The sequence below is a fragment of the Oryzias melastigma genome, linkage group LG22 (genome assembly GCF_002922805.2).
Source record: "Oryzias melastigma strain HK-1 linkage group LG22, ASM292280v2, whole genome shotgun sequence".
NCBI lineage: Eukaryota > Metazoa > Chordata > Actinopteri > Beloniformes > Adrianichthyidae > Oryzias > Oryzias melastigma.
This window is the reverse complement of record NC_050533.1, coordinates 25,441,044-25,464,516: the sequence shown is the minus strand read 5'-3', so window position 1 is coordinate 25,464,516 and position 23,473 is coordinate 25,441,044. Positions and strand designations below refer to the sequence as shown.

Here is a 23,473-nt window from a genome sequence, read left to right as displayed (position 1 = left end):
CTGGGTGCTTGGCGGGATTGCCCGGAGATTCTCTCCACGGCTCCATGGCGGGTCTTGGGTGGGTCCGGGCTGCAGCTGCTGCCCCGGCGGGGGGTCTTGACGTGGGGATGGCCGGGCGCTCTCCCCCTGAGTACATTCCATCACCATCCACATCAGTGAAACATAAACACTCACCTGAGCACAGGTGTCAGCTCACCTTAGCACTAATAGTATGTGTGACAGAATGAAAGGGTTTGCATGTGTGGGGGTGTGCACACATGTGTGTGAACTGCAGATGTATTGTGTACATTTTGACTAGTTTAAATGTGAAGCCAACAGGGATGTTTGTAACTACTGTGTGACTGTGTAGACAGGCCCCGCCCATTCCAGCTAGTTATCTCTGTTTCCATCTTCTACTTTCTCTTCTCTTTCATCTTTCTGTTGGACAGACGAGAAGCTCAGCCATGAACCAAGTTTGTAGTGTTTGGGAAAACTGTAAGACTAATGATCTGTGGAGAACTAACAAAGTTTGACTTCACAATCTTTTGATTTACTGTAAAAGCGTTCCCTGAGGACTTGTAATGATGATATGTGCATTAACTATTATGAATACGTGATTTTGCTCTTAGGATGAAGCTGAGGTGGAGCGAGAACATTTTATATGTGAGGGTGGGAGGGGGGCAGGGGGTAGAAGGGTTGGAATGGTAGCAGACAGTGTAAACCACGTGTCAAAGTCAAGGCCCGGGGGCCGGAAAGGGCCCTCCAGGTAATTCTATCCGGCCCTCCAGGTAATTCTATCCGGCCCTCCAGGTAATTCTATCTGGCCCTCCAGATCATTTTATTTTATTGTTATTAATGACCCGATGTTATCTTGAACTTATTTCTAACTTATATAATTTTGATTAAATATATTTTTATGGAGAGTAAAATACTGAAAGTTATTTAAGGTTTAAGTTGATTTATTCTGGAATAATATTCCTGCTTTTTCAATATATATATATATATATATATATTTTTTTTTTTTCATTTTTATTCATTAAAAAAACATACAACATAAACTTGAGTTGTAAGCTCAAGCATGATATAAAAGGAAAAAAAATGAAAATAATTCTTATTGCTTTTTTTTGCAATATGTAAATTTGATAAATATATGATTTATAAGTTGTACCATAAATTTCTATACAGTAGTTCAGATATGGCATAATCAAGGAATTATATAATAGATATAATGAATTACTGTCTACGAACCATTTTACTTTGTGTAATACTGCAATTGCTTTTGCTATTTTGGATTTGACAGTGTTAATTTGTGATTTCCAAGATAGCTTTTCGTGTATAATAACTCCTAAAAAAATTTCCGGGAAACGCCGCCGGTCTCCGGTGAACGCCTCTCAGGGAACGCCGCCGGTCTCTCCTCTGAGTTATTCATAATTATGTTAAAAAGTTACGGTTTTAAATATTTTAAAAGTCGGCATTCTGTTAGCTTTATGGACTATTCTGACATTTACTAAGATTTTTTAGGCTATTTTAGAGTTTAGCTAATATTTCAGCTACATGCTAGCTGTTTTGGTGAACCTAAGTTTTGTTGTCAGCAGTGAAGTAAATCATTTGAGGACTTTATGGTTTTATTTTAAAGTATTGCTTTTGCCGTTTTGCAATGCTTATTAAATCTTCTATTGATTTCTTTATTTTGTTTATAAAGATACAAATATTCACTCAAAAATTGAGGGCAAAGCTTTTCACTAGGAGTGTAGCTGCCCCCCCCATAACTCTGCCCCTGGGATGAAGTCTTCTTTTGCTAATATTTAATTTCATTTGGGAAGAAAATAAATCTTAGGACAAACTGAGAGCCGCACAGCTGTACAAATGGAATAGAAGAGTTTATTAAACTTAGACTTTTAAGAAGTCAGCATACTCCAACGCGCTCCGAGAAGCACATTCATGACAACTCCAACCCAACGCGGATTGATCGCAGCATCAAAACATAAATAAAGCAAATGGACATATTTACAGGTTTAATATAGACAGTGTGATGCGAGGTTGTGCACAAGAAGACCTGACTGACAGGTGCAGCCCACACAAGGGAAGGGGAGTCGTCCTCCACGAGATCCTCAAAAACCAGCAGGAGGAGAGGATAAACATCTTGATCGGATGAAACTACTGATAACATATCAGTGGAGCTGTGAACGCTGGATTCTTCATCATCTAAGCTGCAAACACAGCTCATCCTCCCAAGAACAGATGAAAATGCTTTCCAAGAACATTTTTGGAAAATGTTTCCTTAATCCAACATCAAACTAATCGAGACTAAGAAGTAGAAAAATTATACAAAAGGTTTGTGAAAAAGGGTTTCAGGTGGATGAAGAAGACGGTTCTGCAGAATGACTGTCCGCTCTGGAAGCTTCATCATAACCTCTGCAGGGCCTTCTGCATGTCACGAGCCTGGAGTATCGGTTTGACTTCCTACGTCAGACACAAACGGGTCTGCAGAATTCTAAAAAAAACGGAACTTTTTGTAAAAAAAAAAAAGAAAGAAAGATGTTTTTCAAAAGTACAGTCTTTGAAAGCACTCCTACAAAATAAGAGATTGTGTTTGTAGTTCCTAACAAGTCACGTGACTCTCCCAGCACTTCAGATGCATAACGAAGAAGATCATGTGATCAGGTCCAGGTCCCCCGCAGTGCATGGGTCGCCCCAGTGTGTTTGCTGGAACACCAGCATGATAAGTGGATAACTTCCAAAAAGCGAGGCGAGTCATCGGTTCCACAAAAGTACACTTAACTGACTTTCAAATGGCACTCTGGTTCTGTCAGGCTGTGCGAGCCAAACCCTCCAGCCGGGTCACAAAAGAGCAAAACACTGAGAACAGTTTGGAAGAGGTGACCCCCACCGTGTGGTCACACCATGACATTCAGCTTTCACTTAATGGCAGAGGTCGTCTCCTCTTTGCTTCCTCTCTCACAGTATATCACACTATCTTACAGTTGTGTCATAAAAGAGCCTTTTACAAGCAGTACAGTCTGTACAAGATCCAGAGAAGGTTCTGGAGTAACAATGATAGAAACAAGAATATGTACAGTTAGAAAATGATTGTCTCTGAGAAAAACCGACTCCAGGTTCTGCTTTAAAACAATCCCCTCACTTCCCCACAGAGACGGGAGCCAAATCCCTCCGAGGGGCCGCTGGCCCCGCCCTACAGGTGAGGAAGTATATCACTAACTCTTCAAAAAAGAGAAGGTCCTTTTTGGTCTTCCAGGTCAGGCGTGTGGAGGATGTGAAGGCGGTCGGTGCTCAGAGATGAAGGGAAGCTTCAGGGTCCCCTGTGGAGCGCCTCCTGCAGGCGATGAGGTGTGGCCGAGCCAACACCGACTGACCCAGAGGGATGAAGATGTTCCAGCAGGGTGCAGAGAGATCCACACAGAAGCATTTGCACCCATCGGGGGTTTCTGGTGTGAGCATGAAAACATGGCTGCCTTCTGTGGGCTCATCTCTACTGAAACTGAATCAAACAGGAGAAGTTGGGCTGCAGTTAATCACAAATCTCAAACTGAGGTGATTTCTGCAGATTGGTGCTTCAGGAGGTCCTCGTCTCAGAGCGGAGGGTCACATAGGGTCACAGTCAAGGTTTCAGGTAGTAGAAGTCTGGCGTGAGGGCCGGCCCATTGAGGAGGAGCTGTAGGTGCGGGAGCGCGGCCTCAGAGCCAGCCGGCAGGGCAGCTCCAGCTCCTGGAAGAGGGCCGTCCCCGTGATCTCCGCCGCCTCCGGGCGTTCGCTGGGGCTCAGCGACAGCATGCTGCGCACCATGCTCAGCTGGAGGCAGACAGAACACTCTTTAGGACCCGGTCCATTCAGAACCATCATGAGAGAACACAAACATCCTGTCAGAATGAACACATGCAAACAACTAAACACTCACACTCCTCCATGAGTCAGAACAAACGTAAAAGATTTCAAACTTTCTTTTTAGACATCAAAGATGTTTTGACAGATTTTTTGTTGCTTTGACTTCTCTTTGGTCTATATCTTACAAAGCTTTTCTCTAAATCCGAACTCTAGAAATAAAATGAGTCCAAATCGTTTTGTTCTGAACTCTTGACAAAAAAACTCACATTCAAATGTAGTTTTAAGTTTAATTAAATAAATAAAGTTAAATAAAGATAGATTGGCATTCATCGTCATCATTTTGGAAACCAAAACTATAGTTTTAAGTTCTATGAATAAGTGATTTGATGAACATTTATTGAAGATAAACCAACAGTTTGTTCTAAAATGAGTCAGTTCCACTCATAGCATTAGATTTAGTCACTGGAATCAAAATGGTTCATAAAAACAAAAACAAAAAAAAAAAAATCAAACTATTTGTTATACCTAGTAAAAATACCTTTTATTGAGCAGCACAACATTCATTTTAAAGTAATTCTATCCGTTAGCTTTATATTATATCGGGTAAAAATGACCCAGCAAAAGTGATGGAGTAACTTTTTATTGCAGTCTAGAGTTTCTGATGTTTAAGACAAGCGCTCTTTTCCTATGTTTAGACGGCCTCTTTCTGCAGAAAACTACTGAACAAAAGTAAGTTCTGAGGTGTGGTCAGTCATCTGTCAGAGAACTTTTAAAAACAAGATAAAAGATGTTAAAAAAACAATAATGTACTATCTTTATAGTGCTGCCACAAAGAATTGTTTTAATGGTCGACTAATCGGGTCATGTGCTATGTGGATGTAAAGCACACATCTTAACCATCATTAGCTTTAAACTAACTAAAAATAAAGACAAGATGTTAGGTTAATTAACTTTTGATGAATCGTGCAGCTTCTGTCCTTCATTATTTTCTGGTATTAAAACCAGTTTAAACTAGAAAAGTTGCATTACCTGTGATAATGCTAGAGTGAATGTTTTTTGCTGAGAGTAGTTGCTGAAGATGCTGAAGCTTTTTGCTAAAAATTGCGACACAATTTACTTTAATTGTTGCAGAAATTTACTGAAAATACAAAAGCTATCTGCAAAATGTTACATTTCCTAAAAGACTGGAGATTTCGTTGAAGAACTAAGAAAGGGTGCTGAAGTTGACCTAAATTTCTGAAATTGTTGTAGTAAAATTGCTTAAAAATCCTTAATAGATGCTAATTTTGCAAAAACATTAATATGCATATAGTTACATATTTGTTTAAATATTTAGTGTGTTGTTTATGTATGAGCTAAACTCCAAATTAGCCCAAAAAACCTCAGTAGATGTCAAATTAGCCAAAAAAGCTAGCTTGTTGCATAAATATTAGCTAAACTCCAAAATACCTAAAATTCCTCAGTAAACTAAATTAGTCAAAAATGTTAGCATGTAGCTAAAATACTAGATAAACTCCAAATGTATTTGAAAATTACTATAAAAGATGAAAAACATAGCCCATGAATATATTCAAAGGTTTGTTGATAATTTACTTAAAATTGTATAAATTTGAAGACTTTACTATTCATTTCCTATGGGGCATATTTTGCTCAATATTTCAAAAACTATAGAGTTTATACATACTAAAAATAAAAGAAGTAATGTCCTGAACGAGATGAACGTTTTGATACCAAGATTACTGAAATCACTGAAAGTGTGATTGAGTTTTTACGTGTCAAAAACGAACATAAAGGAGCAGGAGGATCACTATAGTGTGAATTCTTACTAAACATTGACACATTAAATGAGCTCAGCTTCTGAAACAAGGAACTATTTTTCACTAAAGTTTTCATCTCACTGACTCAAATATAAAAAAGGACATTTTTTGGTGCTAAACGCTCACAGCTTTGTTCAACTTTACTACACTCTGACTCTATATATCATAAAGAAATGACTAATCGACTTTTAAATTAGTACAACTACAGATTATTTTGGTGGAGGGTCTTATAATTTTCATGAAGAAATAGTGGATTTTGGCTGACAACCACTGATCTCCATCCCTGATCTCAGTCAAACTCAGTTACTGTGTGGAGCCACTAGATGGCAGCGACGACCTTCACTCACCTCCTGGCTGTTGTTTCTGGAGAACACCTCAGGGAAGTGCAGCACTCTCACCTCCGTGAGGGTCTAGAAGAAGGATGCAAACACCTGTGAGTGCAGCTGCACCAACAACGCCTTTGTTACCAAGACAAAAGCTTTCCCAGCTGAGAGCGGAGCATGAAGGCGTCTGCTCATGACTCCAACAGAAAAATACATCACACTCCTGCTCCTACAGTGGAAACGAATGACACAACAGCTGGGGAAAAACTCTTCATAATAAACAAACTACTAACAATTCTGATTTTAAAAGTGATCCACATTTTTTCAGTTTAGCTTTAGGATTGAAAATGAGGCCGATCAGTCTTTAGAGATCAGGTCAGAAGACATTAGAAAGTGGATTTATTGATCCAAAAACTCTTTAGAGATTAAAAAGGATGGGCTGATTCTGCTCCTTTAAAAAAAATGCTATTTTAAATAGTGGGGGAGGGAGGGGCATCAGAGCAGCGATGTGGTCATCAGGAATGAAAAGTTATGGTTGAACTGACTCCACATTTAAGGACTCAAAACTATGAAGAAAAACCATAATCTAACCAAATATTTTATAATCAAACTAACTTATTACCCTTAATGAGAGAATAATTAACTTAAAAGTAAAGTTTTGGTAATGACTTTTTTTAGAAATTACATTTAAATATTTACACTTGTAATAATAAGCATGAAAACCAGTTTTCCTCTCTAACATTTCAAGTGTTTCCTAGACTATAAGTCACTGTAGAGTTAAAGGGGCAGCAGGAAAAAAAGCATAATACAGAAGAAAAACTCAAATGTAGGTCACACTTTTGAGAGAAATTTACCGGTACTTTAAAAAATACTGGAACAAAAACATGCATTTCATCTCTTGAAAGGCCGATCATAATAACAGAATAACAATAAATTATTTTATCCTCTGTGTCGTTATGGAACAATTCCACCAATCCGGATAAGACTGAGCGGCTCTTCTTCTGCTTCACAGTTCACCGAGCGGTACGGTGCGGTAAGGAATGGTACGGTTCGGTACGGTCCGGTAAGGAGTGGTGCAGTACGGACCAGTTAAATCAAGTGAGCGTTTCCACTCATTTAAGCCTCGCTTCCACTGAGTGTTTTTTTTCACGGTGCATGTGTGGTGTAGACCGCTAGTGTGTCGCTGTCATGTGACCATTAGAAAAGCAAAAACCATGGAGGTCATCCAGCAGCTCGTCTCTTTCTTGCTTTAGTTTTGGTACATCGTGTATATCAAGAATTTAAGGTTGTTTGAAAGAAGATTACGGGCAGCTAAGAAGAATATCGCCGTAGGAAACGTTAGCTTAAAAGAGTGCTATACTAGCGCTTTCTAATGTCGTCATCACTTTCTGCCAATCAGCAGGTAGCAACAGTGACTCCGCCCCAACCGTCCCGTTCTATTTTTCTATTGGGTCAGAACTGTTTAACGGGTCCATTTTACAGTGGAAACGCTCCAAATGGTCACATCCTAACTGAATAAACAATGACGGTGTGTGCTCGCTCACCCTGACTCTCTCCATCTGCGTCCTGAAGGGATACAGCAGCTCAAACAGGATCAGACCCAGAGAGTAGATGTCCACCTTGTGGGAGTAGGAGTTTCCAGAGAGCTGCAGGCGGGATGGAAGCAGAGTTCAGCAGACGCACTCCTGTGCAGGGGGATGCTGCGCTGCGTGCCTCACCTGCTCCGGGCTCATGTACAGCTTGGTGCCGACCTGGCCCGTGTGCCGGGTCAGGAGTGGGGCGGGTGTGAGAGCGCTGGGCTCGTCCTCATCCTCCTCCTGGTCCATCGCCGTCACCAGGCCGAAGTCGCCCACTTTGACCACGTCATCCATGGTGAAAAAGATGTTGGAGGGCTGCAGAGGAGACGGCCTCACATTTACCAGGCTGTTCTGAGCTTTAGACACGTCGACTAGTTCAAAACAACTGTGAGCATAAAGAATTAGACCAAATCCTGACTATCAACTTCACATTTCTGAGGCTGCTTCTTCTGTCAGGACTCCCTCTGTTTAAGATGCGTTCATATCCTCAGCTCAGACACATAGTGAGGCTTTCCAGCTGAGTCGGCTTCACCTTCAGGTCCCTGTGCATGAGCCCCTTGCTGTGCAGGAAGTCAACAGCCTCAGCGATCTGCAGGAAGATGTCCAGACACTGGTTGTGCTCCCTTTGTTCTGGCAGGCAGCGCTGAGCCATCCAGTCCTTCAGGTTCTCCTTCCGGCAGAGCTGCATCTGGATGTACAGGTACACCTGGAGGCACAGGCACAGGCACAGATCACAATAGATGAAGAAAAAAAAAAAAGATCACACTGGAAACACCAAAGTCTAGAAAAAAGTCATTTCCTACAGCCTGCAGATATTTGATGATAAAAACGATTGTTCTGTACAGGAAACTAAACTGAATGCATATGTCACAATGTTCAAGTTATTAAAAAGACATTTTCTGGATTTGTCTCTTTTCCAACATGTTCACACTTTTCAGTCTTGAAAACTAAAATGTTTGTGATGTCAGACACATGCAGATGATGTCAATGAATGGAGATCAGTAGATATTCAGACATATTGTAGTTTGTGTGTAAGCAGAAATCTTAAAAGGGTAACCAAACCCTACATCAACTTTTTCTGTCTGTTGACCTCTATAAATGGGGCTTTAAAGGAGCTGTCTGTTTATCATTGCCACATTTTTGACAAATTCAAATTGACTTGTTTAATTCTTGAAAATATAGTCAAAAACCGTCTGTGTGCTGATGTACAGGTTAAATGAGATATCACAGTTGAATTTTGTGATTGCTCAAACCATTTAAGTCCCATGTCATTTCAGAAGTCTCAAATCATGATCTGCAGCTCCAGTAATGATAACAGTCCTGTCCCCCAGCCCCACCCCTCTCACTGGATTTTCACATTTCGGCTGTGGGCGGAGTCAGCCTCCCTGTTCGGGGCCTGAAAATTGGCATTCTGCTAGCTTTTTGGACTATTTTGGCATTTACTAAGATTTTAGGCTATATTGGAGTTTAGCAAATATTTAAACTAAATGGTAACTGTTTTGGCTAATTTAGGCTTTTTTCAATTTTTTTAAGGCCATTTTAAAGTTTAGCTATTTTTTCACCTAAACCTGTCTTGGTTCATTTGGGATTCTTTTTTGTTTTTTTAGGCTGTTTTGGAGTTTAGCTAATATTTCAGCTACATGCAAGCTATTTTGACTAACATAAGTTTACTTGTAGTTTTTTAGGCTATTTTGGAATTTGGCTAATATTTAAGCTGGCTATCAGCTTCAGTAATTTCAGCTATCAATTTCAGCATCTTCATCTATCAGCACTAGCATCTTCAGCAGCCAAATTCAGCTTACAGCATTCACACTAGCATTATCACAGGTAATGCTGTATATCTAGTTCATAAATATGTTAAAAAGTTATCGTTTTCTAGTTTTATAAATGTAGTTTTAGAGTGTTCAATAAATGTTTATCCTGTTCAGCCCGTTCATGTTTTGGATTTTGGCCCCTTATGCGATGGAGTTTGACCCCCTGGTTAAGTCATGATGACCGGATGACATAGAAAACTGAGCTAAACTGCTGACTGACTGACTAGCGATGATTTTGTGACGGCACAAACTCATGAAAGAAGGTTGAATAGATTGTGAGAGAACCTTAGGTGAAGGCTGGAGTCGCTGGCTTGGAGGAGCTGAAGGGAGAGCCAGGGTAAGAGACGTTGGCCTCACAGGGGTTGAGGAGGAGGCGGGAGCAGACGGCGGTCGTCTGGTATGTGAGGAAGACGAGCTGTTCCTGTCCGTCTCTGTGTTGGGGCTGGCTGCGCCGCAGTCCGACTCTGTGTCTGCGTCTGCGTCCCGATCGCAGCCTGAGTCCTCGAACACGATGTCGAAGGAGGAGGAGGTGCAGTCGCTGGGTCCGCGTGGGGGGCAGAGCTCGAAGGAGTGGGGGGTGTCGGAAGCGTCGGCCTGGCTGTCCCTCTCAGACATCAGGCTGTCGTGGCCGAGCAGCGGCTGGAAGGACGGCTCTCCGTTGTCAAAGCCCACAGTGCTGCTGGACAGCAGGGCACGCTCAGCAGCTGATGCCCCCAGGATGTCGCCGTCCGGCCCGCGGGGGCACACCGAGCTGGACACAGGGACTTTGACTGACAGCGCCTCCATGTGGTCAACAAAGCTCATTGGCCAGTCGGTAGCACTGCGAGGAAAAGAAACTCGCCTGTAAGCTGACAAACTACAAGCGTTGGTCTTCACACAGTGAGGAGGACCAACCTGGAGTCTCTCAGCCACCGCTGGTCCATCTCCTCCTGCCAGCCCTCGGGGGGGCTCTCCTGCCAGGCGTTGAAGTAGCGGATAATCCCCGGGTGCTCCAGCTTGGCAAGCGCCTTCACCTCTCGCATCACCTTCTCCCGGGCCAGCTCCCTGAAGAACAACAGGTTTGGGTTTGGGATCACTTCTGCTTCAGAAGACCAGCACTGTGTTCTGTGCGTTTGTGATCGCCGATACCTGTTGGGCAGCCGGATTCTTTTGATGGCATAGTTGCAGTCATCCACTTTGTTGCGTGCTTCAAACACAACGCCAAATCCCCCCCGGCCAAGGCACTGCATGGGCTCAAAGTCTGTCAGGTACCTGCAGAAGGGGCCATACTTGGGTCATCTGTGTCAAAGTTATATTGAGCAGCAAAGGCTGATTACCACTAAAGAAACTACAACAGGAGATGAATATTCCAGCATCACATGACAGATGACAAGATGGCTGACCTCTATACGCAAAATATTTAAAATACTGTAACTTTTCAATGGTTAACATGATCATTCCAGTAGATTGTGAAGGAGAAAAGCCGCTTTTCCCCTTTTACAATCTACTGGAATGATCATGTTAACGACTGAAAAGTTAAAGTAAATCAAAGAACATAAACACTGGAGCTCGGGTGTTAAAGGGTTAATTGTTTTACTCCAGGATATAGTAGAATAATCCCAAATGTTCCAAAGGAACCAGTTGGTGAGTCTGGGACAGATACATAATTAATCAGAGCAGAGAACGTTGCCATGCCTGATCTGTCAGAACATTCCTCTTTGGGTCCACCAAAAGTCTCCCATGAGTGAATATCAAACTCCATCCCCACGATGAACGCTCCACAGGCACAATTCTGCTCCTTAAGTGCTGCTGTAGTCCTACACGCGCACGTAACAACTCCTGCCCGAGTTTGTGTAGAAAAAGTGCGGAGAAGAGGTTTCACCAGCATGTAGGATTCGAGGATCGGGGGTGGAGACTGTCCTGCGCCCTCTGAACGTTCATTGCGTGCAGAGTTTGATATATGCTTGTGGAGACTTTTGGTGGACAGATAACGCCATATCCCTCTGCCTGCGGTCATGTGAGGGTGCTTTTCCACTTTCCCTCCTGACAATCCAGCGTGAGACACGCCTCAGCTGCTGCAACCACTGCAGGTTCATTGCAGAGCAGCCACATACAACACTTACATTTTTATTTTTCTGAAAAAAATATATAAAAAAACAGGAAAAGTGGATCAAAAGTTGGTGAACAGAAGAGAATCTGCAGCTAAAACGGTTCAGATGATGAACTGGGATCATAAATGTTCCTCCTTCACTGTTCAGGCTGCATCCAGCTGTGAAGCCGATAAATCACAGGTGTTGATCATGACATGAGTGCAAAAGAAAAACCCTGTCTGAGGCCTTCGGGAGCGGCTGACACTTCGACCCTGCAGCAGATGCCACAGGGCGGGGCTGCGTCTGCCAGGCCTGCATGCAGGTCATTTTCTATTTGATGATGAACAGTTGAATTAGCCAATCAGGCTCTGCCTTGTCCTATCGAGGCAGACTGGAAGACCGCAGGTCACCACGGTAACAGTTTTCCTCCTGTAGCTACACCTTAAACAAGTGAGGCAGCTGGTTATAAGAAGTTCTGAATTAGCTGATGTTCTTACCTGGACACATATTCAGTGGAACGGATCTCCATGGTAACAGCTTCTCTGGACTCCACAACTTCAAGGTCAAACTTGCAGTCTGTCTGGCACTGAGTTTCTGACTCTTTCCGTTGCTGCGATGGGCGGGAGAAGAACAGTAGAAACATTCTTATTTCACTGAAAAACATCAGTTAATCATTAAAGTTTGAATTCTGATTTAAGCTCAGTAGAGATGTGAAATGCACAGATGAAACCACGGACAAAGTTTGCTTAACAGGTTTTGTAGCTCTTACCCTCACATAGGCCACGGGGGCAGGAGGGTGAAAGAACTTGCGGACAATGTAGGTGGTGGTGGCGATGCAGAAGATGATGGTTCCGAGGATCTCCTTCCACCAGGGCAGGAGCAGCACCGGGTCTTTCCTCCTGCGGTTCTCGGAGGAGGCTTCATTTCCTCCGATCAGGCTGATGGCGCTGTCCCGTTTCTCCCGGTAGCGTTTGCTGTAGGGGAAGTAGTAGCCGTTGTCTGCAAAGAGGACAGACACAGATCCATCAGTGAGCTTTGTCCTGCTGGGACGACATCTCTGCCTCTGTCTGTGCTTGAGGTGAAGCTCTGACCGTATGGATACTGGAGAACGGACAGGGCTCCGTTGCTGTATTCATCATGGGAGTACTTGTCGTTACTCAGACACTTGTCAAATTCATCAGAACCGACCAGAGCTGGAGTCCGAGACGGAGAATCTAAAGAAAGAAGATGGAGAGGGTTATTTACTGATGTCTTAGATGAGCATCGCTGAACAGCAGTGGAATCTAGAAAACTCAGAGCAGCATTTGAGCTTGAAGCTACAGCGAGGAATTCTGGGGCCTTGACTTTGACACATGTGCTCTAGTCATGAAGGTGTGAGAACTGACCTTCCTCTAATGCTGCATGCGAGCATGTTCACACAAACTTCACTGATTGTCTTATTTCCTTGTTCCTAATACTCAGGCTGCACACAAGAAGTGTGCACGTATCACGTGAACAGCACTAATGCGCAGTCTAAGAATTCCATACGACACATCTGCGTCTCATCTACATCATCATTGCTTACTCTTGTGTGTTTCATGAGTCTTCGCTGCGACCTGCAGCATGCCCATAGAAAAACTCTAAATTGAACATCTCTGCTGTCCAGGCTCACCAAGGCGTGCGTCAAGGACTCTTCTACCACCTGTGTACAGGTTTTACACATTCTCCCCCACAGACGGCCAGTTTCCACCCGTAAGGGCAGCTGTGACCAAACTCAGACTTACGTATTAGAGGCTTCCATTTAACGACGGGTACGTGGATTATGTTGTCTTTCTCTGATCCGATGGCTTTGGCAGAAAACTTTTCTGTGATTCTCACTGATGACTGAAGGTAGAGCTGTCCCTGGAACATGCCTGAGAAACAAACAAGCGTTTGAATAATTTTTCATTTTACATCTAAAGAAGACTAGTTCAAGATTTTCCAGGTGAAATAAAATCACCAAGGTAGACGCTTGACTCTCCAGAACCGCGGCTCTTGCTGGGATCTTCGTCCTCTTCGTCTTCAGTTTCAGACTGGCTGCTGTAGCCCGTGTCGTCAAACAGGCTGATCGGAGTAACTTTCCCTCCACCGACAAGCCAGGCGGAGGCAATGGGTGTGCAAAACTACACAAAAGATGGCAGAGCATGAGTATAAACACAACAGAGCCAGACCCAGACAGCAATCCCGCTTAGCAGCGCACCTGATGCTCCCAGACCAGCTGCTCGTTGGGCTCCGTGAAGGCCATGACTTTCCAGTCTGGGACAGACACTTTGATGACGAGGTCCAAATGCTGGTTTTGGTTCTGCTTGTCCTCCCTCTTCTCCCTCTCCTTTGGTTCATCTGTGATGACCCTCTGGTTTTCCTTCCAGGGCTCATCGTTTGTCATCTCCCCCTCCAGGAAGTTCATTCCAGATTGAATCTCTGGGAGGAGTTTCAGCTCAAAGTTTCCAACACTGAAGTTCCACCTGAAAGCACAGACCCAAACCACACTAAATCACCTGCACAGGGGAGAGAAACATTAGGATGATTGATCTGGACATTAGCTGTCAAACGGAGCATAAATGAGCTTCTGAATGGAGCCGCCACAAACACGGTGAACTCCAGCACTGACAGGGAGTTTGCTCTGACAGCTGACTGAGGACGCACTTCTCTGTTCCTGATCGAGGCCTGACCGCACGCACAGTCTTCTGAGTCCTCTGAAGCAGGAGCACATCTTCAGCCTCGGCCTCATCCTCGCCCCAGCGATTGCAGCCCCCAGCAGAGCAAATGTAGCGAAGCTGCAATCAACATGAGAGGTTATTCTGCCGTCCTGCTGCACTGGACCACTTTTTATTTTGAAATCAGGAACATAGAGCAGACCTTGCCGCTGTAAGCGCCCAGGCCGTAAGTAGTGAGGGATTTGCCGCCGACCAGGACGGTGTCCTCCCCGATGCGGTGCGAGGACTCCAACAGGGACTCCACGCTGAAAGGCACTGCCTCCATACTCTCCCTGTCCCGGTTCCACTGGAACAAGGCACCATCCAGTGAAGGTATCACCATCTTATTGCCAAACACCTGCAAGATTAAAGACAAGGATTTCCCCCAATTATTATTTCAACTGTTCATGTCAAGAAGCAGAAAAATCCTCTGATAGGTTTCACTATGAATTTGATGAAAATGAAGAGAAATTTCAGCACTGATACAGACAAACGATACAGGCTTCCTACAGACTGTGTGAACCAGTGCTGCCACAAACCATTATTTTAACAGTCGACTAATCAGATTATTTTTTCCAATGAGTCGACTGATCGGGTCATGCACAAACTGGATGTAAAGCACACTTCTTAACCAGCATTAACTTTAAATTTACTAAAAACTAGATATATACCATTACCTGATAATGCTAGTGTGAATGCTGGAAGCTGAATTTGGCTACTGAAGATGCTAGAGATGATAGCTGAAGATGCTGAAATTGATAACTAAAAAAGGCTGAAGCTGATAGCCACCTGAAATATTAGTAAAAAAAAAACCTAAGTTAGCCGAAACAGTTGACATGCAGCTGAAATATTGGCTAAGCTCTAAAATAGCCTTAAAAACAAAAAAAGCCTTAATTAGCCAAAATAGCTAGCATGCAGCTGAAATATTAGCTAAATTTCAAAATTAGCCAAGAAAAACTGATAAATCCTAAATTAGCCAAAATAGCTAGCAGGTAGCGGAAATAATAGCTAAACTCCAAAATAGCCTAAAAAAAGCCGCACTAACATTGAACTTTCATATTAAGGTGGGGGCCGCAAAATATCGACTTGCGGGCAAATGTCCCGCCAGACCCCTATTCTAAAAGATTAGTTTTCTTGCTCATCTCTGACAAATGTCGACTAAAAGCACACAACAACCCCCCAGGACTCCTGTACACTCTGCAAGACCTTGAACTGTGGTAAGCTTTGGCGAGGGACTTAGATCTCTGGAAAAGTAAGGGATCATGTGTGTGCAAAGATGACATCAGTGCAAAACCTTCACTTTAATCCTGATTTAACCTCAGCAGCTTTGGCTCGTCTGCAGGACAACAGTGATGCTCCAGCAGGTCAATGATCACCACTGACTGGCAGAGCTTTCCTCAGAGGTCCTGAACAGAGGTCCTGAACAGAGGTCCTGAACAGGGACAAACCTGCAGCTTTCGGGCTTGTTACAGCGGTCTGTTTGGCTTGTGAGGGTCTCGTATTGCTGCTGTGGTCAGCGAGCAGCTTTGTGCTGAGAAACAGAAAATAGGTTGGAGTAAGGCGTCAACATGATTTACTAGAGAGAAGGAGCAGCAGTGACGTCATCCTTTCAGCAGGAGGGGGAGGCTTTTCAGATCAGCTTTAGACAGTAAAGCGGGAGGGGTTAAGGATGAGACCACAGCATTGTAGGGATCTGTCCAGGATCTGGATGAGTCACACTGCAGCTGATGCCTTCATCCAGCCCCGTGGTTCAGGATGGAGCTCTGACACCAGTCAGCTTTCTTTTAGCCGCTCCGTTATACAACGCTCCACACCCATTCACACTGGAACACTCAGTTAGGAGATAAAAGGTCTACAAAAACTTTGGACTAGATCTGTCCCATAAGATAAACTGAAACAGAATTTCAAGTAGAGCTGCCACGATTAGTCGACTAATTGACTATTAAAATAGTCGACGACTAATTTAATAGCCGATTAGTCGTTACTTTATATTATATGGAGTCAGAGTGTAGTAAAGTTGAAAGTTATAATGGCATTCTCCTAGCTTTTAGGACTATTTTGGCATTTATTAAGGTTTTTTAGGCTATTTTGGAGTTCAGCTAATATTTCAGCTACATGCTAGCTGTTTTGGCTAACTTAGGATTTTTTTTCAGTTTTTTGGGCTGATTTCGCATTTAACTAATATTTTAGTTAGCCATCAGTTTCAGCATTTTCAGCTATCAGTTTCAGTAATTTCAGCTATCAATTACAGCAGCTTCAGCTATCAGGACTAGCATCATCAGCGGTCAAATTCAGCTTACAGCATTCACACTATCATTATCACAGGTAATACTATATATCTAGTTTTTAGTTGGTTTAAAGCTAATGATGGTTAAGATGTGTCCTTTACATCCAGTTTGCGCATGACCTGATGAGTCGACTAATCTGAAAAAATAATCAGTGATTATAGTCGACTATTAAACTAATGGTTTGTGGCAGCACTAGTTTAAAGCAGCACATCTCGCCTCTGCTCCTGCTCTGTGTTATTGGCATTTCTGCACTGTGGGGTCTTCACAGATCAATAAGGCTCATCGCAACATGAAGCTGTAAACACACTTGACTAAATGAGGCTGAACAGAAAAACTGGAAAAAAAGACAAAAGGATTTCACTGATGCAAAGATTTATTTTAGTTTTCAGCTTTGTGATCCTCAGATATACTATGAAAGTGGGGAAAAAACACCACAGAAATGTATTGAAGGGTGTTTTAATGCTGCAAAGAAAAAAAAGAATGGATTCATTGTTTAATATTGCTGTTTTAAATCTTTTTAAAAGAGACATTTTTTAAAATTACAAGAATAATGTAAACATAGATCTTTAAATTACAGTTGTTCCCAATTGCTAAAACACTAAGTGCCATTCTCTAAATCAGCTGATCAACTGCTTTAACTCTTTTCTCAAAAACATCACTCTTTGGTTTTTATTTTATTCTATTTTTAGGGGGTTCCATTCTTTATAAACCATTTTCTTAACACTGTCAAGTGTTTTGTTGTATAGTGTTGTGATTGTTGCAGGTTTGTTAGTTTTAACAATAATCTTCATTATGAACTCAAATTAAGCTTTGACTGAAGAGTCAAGAATTTTGTATGTTTAACTTTTATTTTGAAAATCATGTTTGGTGTTTTGATGTGTAGTGTGTTGTGTTTGCTGTGTGAGTTTTGACAACAGTCTTCATTTTGACCTCAAAGTGAGATTATGAGTCAAGTATTTTGGATATTTAGATTATATGTTGAAAATTGTGTTTGGTTAAATCGATCTAATGTTTCAGAAAATGTGTTTTAGCATTTGGGAAAAACTGTAAAAAAACAGCAAGAAAACAAACAAAAAAGGATAAGAGGAAAAATATGAGCTGACCTCTGTTATTCTTTCAAAGAAATGAAAAAACATTTGTGTGGTTCTTTTACAAATAATAGAACTTTACTGATCCCTCAACAGAGACATTGACGATATAAAACTATTCTCTATTTTGCAATTTGTATAGATTTTTTTAGAGTTGTTTCTTAATGCAGTCAAGACTGAGAACGGCCTGAGATTTGAACCCTAAACCTTCCACCACGTCCACTGCAGCCCAGCCTGTGAGGCGTAATTAGATGAATAATGATTTTAATGATTAATACAGCTTTATAAAAAGCCCTTCTTGCTCTGTAAATGTGAAGCAGCCCAAAGACGGCCGTGTTTTTGCTCTGAAGCAGCTCCTGCTCGCTCGTCGGCTTTGGATGATGAGCTGGAAGCAGCGCTAAACTCCTGACACAAACAATTCAGCAAAAACAAAATGAAAACAATAGTTTGGGGGTACAGTCGTCGTACAGCAAGCCTCAGGCTGCTGCGAGCAATAGAGACTAAAATTCAGGCTTTGAAGTTGATGAATAGTAGATGATGGGCCCGCCCACAGCCGGCTTGTCTTCATGTCTTTGTCTCGTCTGTTTGGATAAAACGCTCTCTGAAAGGGGCTGTGATTTTCTCTGATTTATTACATCTATAAACAAACACAATTATTAAAAGTAATTGCTCACATATCTCATTTCTACCTCTGGGGACACTAAAATATTAAAATGATGGAAAAAATATTGTAAATTATTAAAAAACGGACTTGTCAGCATAAACGCATTCCTCTCCATCGTCTCCCTTTGCTGTGGATTTTATGGAGCAATTAATCTTTAAAGAGCTCAGATTCATTCAAGTCTCTGTGTGGATTTTCTGAATGTGCAGAAGAAAAACACAGAACCTCCTGGGTTCTGCTGGGATTCTGACATGACCGGGTTTTTCTACACGACTTTCAATGCATGTTTAATGAAATCCATTGAATGTGCGCCCACATTAGGGCTGCCACGATTAGTCGAGTAGTCCACAACTAATCGACTATTAAAATAGTCAATTAGTCGTTACATTATATTATATGGAATTGGAGTGTAGTAAAGTTGAAAGTTTTAATGGCCTTATGCTAGCTTTACGGTCTATTTTTGCATTTATTAAGGTTTTTTGGGCTATTTTGGACTTTAGCTAGTATTACAGCTCACTGTTTTGGCTAATTTAGGATTTTTTCAGTTATTTGGGGCTAATTTGGAGTTCAGCTAATATTTCAGCTACATCCTTGCTATTTTTGCTAACTTAGGCTTCTTTCAGATTTTTAGGCTTTTTTGGAGGTTAGCTAAAGCTTCAGCTACATGTCAGCTATTTTGGCTAGTTAAGGCTTTTTTGAGTTTTTTAGGCTAATTTGGCATTTAGCTAATATTTTAGCTGGCTTTTAGCTTCAGTGCTTTAGCTATCAATATTAGCATCTTCAGCTATCAGCACTAGCATCTTCAGCAGCCAAATTCAGCTTACAGCATTCACTCTAGTATTATCACAGCTAATGCTATATATCTAGTTTTTAGTTAGTTTAAAGCTAATGATGATTAAGATGTGTGCTTTACATCCAGTTTGTGCATGACCCGATTAGTCGACTAACCGAAAAAATAATCGGTGATTAGTCGACTATTCAAATAATCATTTGTGGCAGCAGTAATCCACATGACTGAAGATGATCAGATGGATCCTCACCTGAGAAAAAGGGGCTGAGCAGGTGTGAGAAGGATTACAGACAAACAGGGTCACCTGTCCACAAAGTGTGGGTCAGTGACAGCCTGTTGGAGCCGCCGAGCATCAACCATCAAAACGCACTCCAAGCAGACAGAGGAAACATCGACTTCCTGTCAGAAATACTGCCCCACTGGCCGTTTTGCTGCCGGCTAGAAGAATTACTGCTCGACCCATTAAGCTCAGAGGATTAATCAAGTGTTTCTCCCATCGTTCATTCATCCCTGCTGCATGCCAGCAGAGGAACACAAGTGTGTGTGTGTGTTATCTGATGACATCACCTCTGCTCTGAGCCATTACCTCACCTCACTAATCAGGCCACCCCTTATCCTCTTAGCCCCGCCCACTCAGCGCGAGTCACTTTACAAAGAAACCCCCTCGGGCGCAGACTCACACACACACACCAGTACCCTTCAACCCCTCTGACACCCGGAGCAGCTCCTGCATCTGACGTGTTTTTCTGCAGACAAAGCTGTTTCTGCAGAAGCAGCAGGTGACTGGCTGCTTCCTCCCCACCATGTCACAGCCAGCCAATAGCACGTCTGCAGCCCCCCCAGCAGACTGGTGTCTCCGGGACAGAGAGGACTGATGAAGACGTTGCTGAGATGTCAATGGGAAGTGGAGGGTGAAGAAAGGGACTGCAGATCAGCCAGGCTATGACTTAAACCTCACGTGTCAAAGTCAAGGCCCGGGGGCCGGATCTGGCCCTCTGGGTAATTCTATCCGGCCCTCCAGATCATTTTATTTTATTGTCATTAATGGACCGATGTTATCTTGTTCTCATTTCTTGATTGTATAATTTTGACTAAATATATTTTTATGTAGAGTAAAATATTGAAAGTTATTTAAGGTTTAAGTTGATTTATTCTGGAATAATATTCATGCCTTTTTATTATTCATGATTATGTTACAAAGTTCTGGTTTAAAGTTTCAAAAATTGTCATTCTGCTAGCTTTTTGTGCTATTTTGGCATTTACTACGATTTTTTTAGGTTGTTTTGGAGTTGAGCTAATATTTCAGCGACATGCTAGCTGTTTTGGCTAATTTAGGCTTTTTTCATTTTTTTTAGACTATTTTGGAGTTTAGGTATTTTTCAGCTACATGCTAGCTCTTTTTTTGCAAATTCAGGCTTTTTTATAGGTTTTATGCTGCTTTGGAGTTTAGCTAATATTTTAGCTACATTATAGCAGTTTTGGCTAATTTAGGTTTTGTTCCATTTTTTAGGCTATTTTGGAGTTAGCTATTTTTCAGCTACATGCTAGCTGTTTTGCTAGCTTTCCAAGTTGTTTTTGGGATTTAGCTAACATTTTAGCTGGTTATCAGCTTCAGCGTTTTCAGCTATTAACTCCAACATTTTCAGTTATCAATTTCCGCATCTTCAGCTATCAGCACTAGCATCTTCAGCGACCACATTCAGCTTACAGCATTCACACTAGCATTATCACAGGTAATGCTATATATCTAGTTCATAATTATGCTAAAAGTTACGGTTTTAAAAATGTAGTTTTAGAGTGTTCAATAAATGTTTATCCTGTTTGACCCGCCACACAAGGTGTGTTTTGGCCCTTTGTGTGACTGAGTTTGACACCCCTGACTTAAACACACACTGACTCACAACAAGTGTCATCACAGCAAGAGTGGATGAGTTCACAGCTGAGGTTCAGCTCAGTACATGAGGACGCTGGTGGGTTTAGATGTTGGAAGGTTCTCCTCAGGAGATCTCCCTCTGACACTGTTCCTGTGGGTTTCATCCGTTTTGTTCCACTCGTGGTCTGAGTGTGTCGGCGATGATAACGAGACCGTAAATGAGTGGAGACAAAGAAACTGCAGCATAAGTAATAATCATATCTGAACAAAGCGTCTTCTGAATGGAGGGTGATAAGAGCCAGGCTGCATTCATTCTGATAGAAGAGACGTTACCCTCAGTCACAGTCTGAGCTGAAGAAAGGCGGCGGGCTTCCCAGGATGTGTTGAAACATAAACAAGGACGCTTTTGAAATTCAGCATGACAGCCTTTCTGCAGCATGTTTCCACCGGAGGCACAAAGCATCGCGCTTTTATTTAAATCCAAGCCCACATTACAGAGCCTGATGTCAAAAAGGATCCAGAATTAAGATACTCAGCCACTGTGATGCTGATGTGCAGTGAAGGCAACAGACCCTGTGTCTGAATGACACAGTTATCAAATCTGAAACAAGGTCCTCTGGATTTGGTCACAGTTGAGAGTTTGCATTTGAACTAGGGTTGTTTTCTTCTCACATCCATCATATTGGGTCCACAAATCCAAACATTAACGATTCAGATAACTGAGTTGATACCATACAGTCTAGATCTTTCATTGAAATGGATACAATCTACATATTTAAGAATAATTTGGCTTTTAAAACTTTAAATGAAAATGACTTTTTTACTTTCAATCAACAAAAGAAAAATGTCTAAAGGACAAACAGCCACAAACCTGCATTTTAGATTAATCTGATCATTTTGTTCTTTGTGTTTAAATAGAATGTGACGTTTAACTTATTCAGGTGTTGTTTGAGGTGCTGTGAAAAAAGGTTCTCATATGTTTTTGAACACAACACACTCCCCTCACTGTGGTTCACCTTCAGCTGATTGGACTTTATCTGACTTAGTAGAGGCGAGTTTGTGATTGGATGTCTCTGTGTTTCCATCACATGTAAGATGAGAGACAGTAGAGACGCTACAGGAAGAGAAACGGAAAGTTTACCACAATATGATTGCTTACGTTCATACCTTTTTATTAACATAGTCTATCGTATGGAAGCACTTGTGACTCATAATTCAAAATAAAAGTTAACATTAAAAATGCTTTTTCATTTTCACAATGTAACTGCATTACTTGTCTCTTAAATTAAATGAAAAACCAAATCTCCAAACACCGTTTCTATTTCTTCTTCGACACCACTCATTCTTTAACTTAATTAAAATGATAAAGAAAATGGAATTTGACATTTCCTTTTCAAAAACTTATCTGGTAAATTTGTACCAACAAAGAATGGCTTTCTCATTTTGTTTAAGAGACCAGTAATGTAGCTACATTGTGAAAATGAAATGGCATTTCTGTCAGTCCATTTAAATTTTCAAACTTGATATTTCTAATTGAAGTTTGGTAAAAAAAAATCAGAACTTTTTGAGAATCGCATATCAAATGCCCTTGAATTATGTCACAGAATGAACGGTGTTGAAGAAATAGAAAAGCTGTTCAGAGAATTGCTTTTTCCTTTCATTTTAGAGACAAGTAATGCAGGCACATTGTGAAAATAAAAAAGCATTTCCAGTATTTACTTTTATATTGAATTATGAGTCACAAATGCTTCCATACTACAGTTTTTGACTGATAACTGCTGTTACTCCCAGTTCTAGATCAATTTTCCAAACTTATCTGTATCCTTTACAGGTCTAGATTGGTCAGCTACGCCGCACTAATGAAGCAGTGGTGTCGGAGCGTTCATCAGATCTCAGCGTGTCTCTACCACCACCAGTAGACCAGCATTAACCCATCTCAGCAGACACCCAGATCCTCGTTAGCATCAGCGCTTCCTCCCTGAGGCAAAGCTCCACAAAGAGCGGGTCCACATCAAAGGAACGCCGTCTGCAGCGTGGATCTCTGAGCGCGGCGCTATGGTCTGCTCTTCCCTTTCTGCATGTTGGTGTGGAGCGTCTGTACGCATGAACAGGCTCTGGCTGTGCTTGCATGTGTAAACTACTACAGTCAACAAAGGAAGCAACCCTCAGGCGGCGCAGCATTCGTGTGGGGGGAGAGCGTGTGCTGCGCTCAATGGTTGTGAACATGGGTTCATGAAAGGAAAGTTGCAGCAGCTCCGCTAGGCCGACTGCTCACACTGAACACAGTTCAGCAGGGGTCTCAAACTCGCGGCCCGCGGGCCATCTGCGGCCCGCAGGATGATGATTTGCGGCCCCCGTCTTCATATGAAAGATTACTGTTAGTGCGGCCCGCAAGGCTGATATGAATGACAGTTGCTGTGTGCCGAGCTGAATGAACCAATCACAGAGAGGTATATGACTCTGGAGGCGGGACATCGGCGGTCTGTCCAGTGCCTCTGTCTATCATTCATTCCTTCCTCCAATCAGCTGGGCGGAGGAGGAACCAGGAAGCACCAAGTGCGATTTCCAGGACAAATTCTCGTGCCCCGCGCGGGGAATTTGCTGCTCGCGGCTCGTCAAAAAATGTGTTTCTGTCGC

The 23,473-nt window shown here is 42.2% G+C and overlaps 1 protein-coding gene across 1 annotated transcript in view; it reads right to left on the bottom strand.

Moving 5' to 3' along the window:
• Positions 1–1,840: 1,840 nt before the first annotated feature.
• The window catches only part of eif2ak3 (eukaryotic translation initiation factor 2-alpha kinase 3), a 31,649-nt gene continuing 10,016 nt past the window's right edge, over positions 1,841–23,473 (bottom strand). Inside the window, exons 3-18 of the mRNA XM_024270990.2 lie at positions 14,300–14,494; positions 14,087–14,217; positions 13,641–13,905; positions 13,401–13,563; positions 13,186–13,314; positions 12,514–12,636; positions 12,192–12,421; positions 11,920–12,032; positions 10,482–10,604; positions 10,248–10,397; positions 9,639–10,173; positions 8,072–8,245; positions 7,681–7,854; positions 7,507–7,608; positions 5,987–6,049; positions 1,841–3,789 (exon numbers count right to left, since the gene is read on the bottom strand). Of these exons, the coding sequence (XP_024126758.1) occupies positions 3,607–3,789; positions 5,987–6,049; positions 7,507–7,608; positions 7,681–7,854; positions 8,072–8,245; positions 9,639–10,173; positions 10,248–10,397; positions 10,482–10,604; positions 11,920–12,032; positions 12,192–12,421; positions 12,514–12,636; positions 13,186–13,314; positions 13,401–13,563; positions 13,641–13,905; positions 14,087–14,217; positions 14,300–14,494 (2,853 nt within the window). The 3' untranslated portion in view covers positions 1,841–3,606. The remainder of the gene's footprint in view (positions 3,790–5,986; positions 6,050–7,506; positions 7,609–7,680; positions 7,855–8,071; positions 8,246–9,638; positions 10,174–10,247; positions 10,398–10,481; positions 10,605–11,919; positions 12,033–12,191; positions 12,422–12,513; positions 12,637–13,185; positions 13,315–13,400; positions 13,564–13,640; positions 13,906–14,086; positions 14,218–14,299; positions 14,495–23,473) is intronic.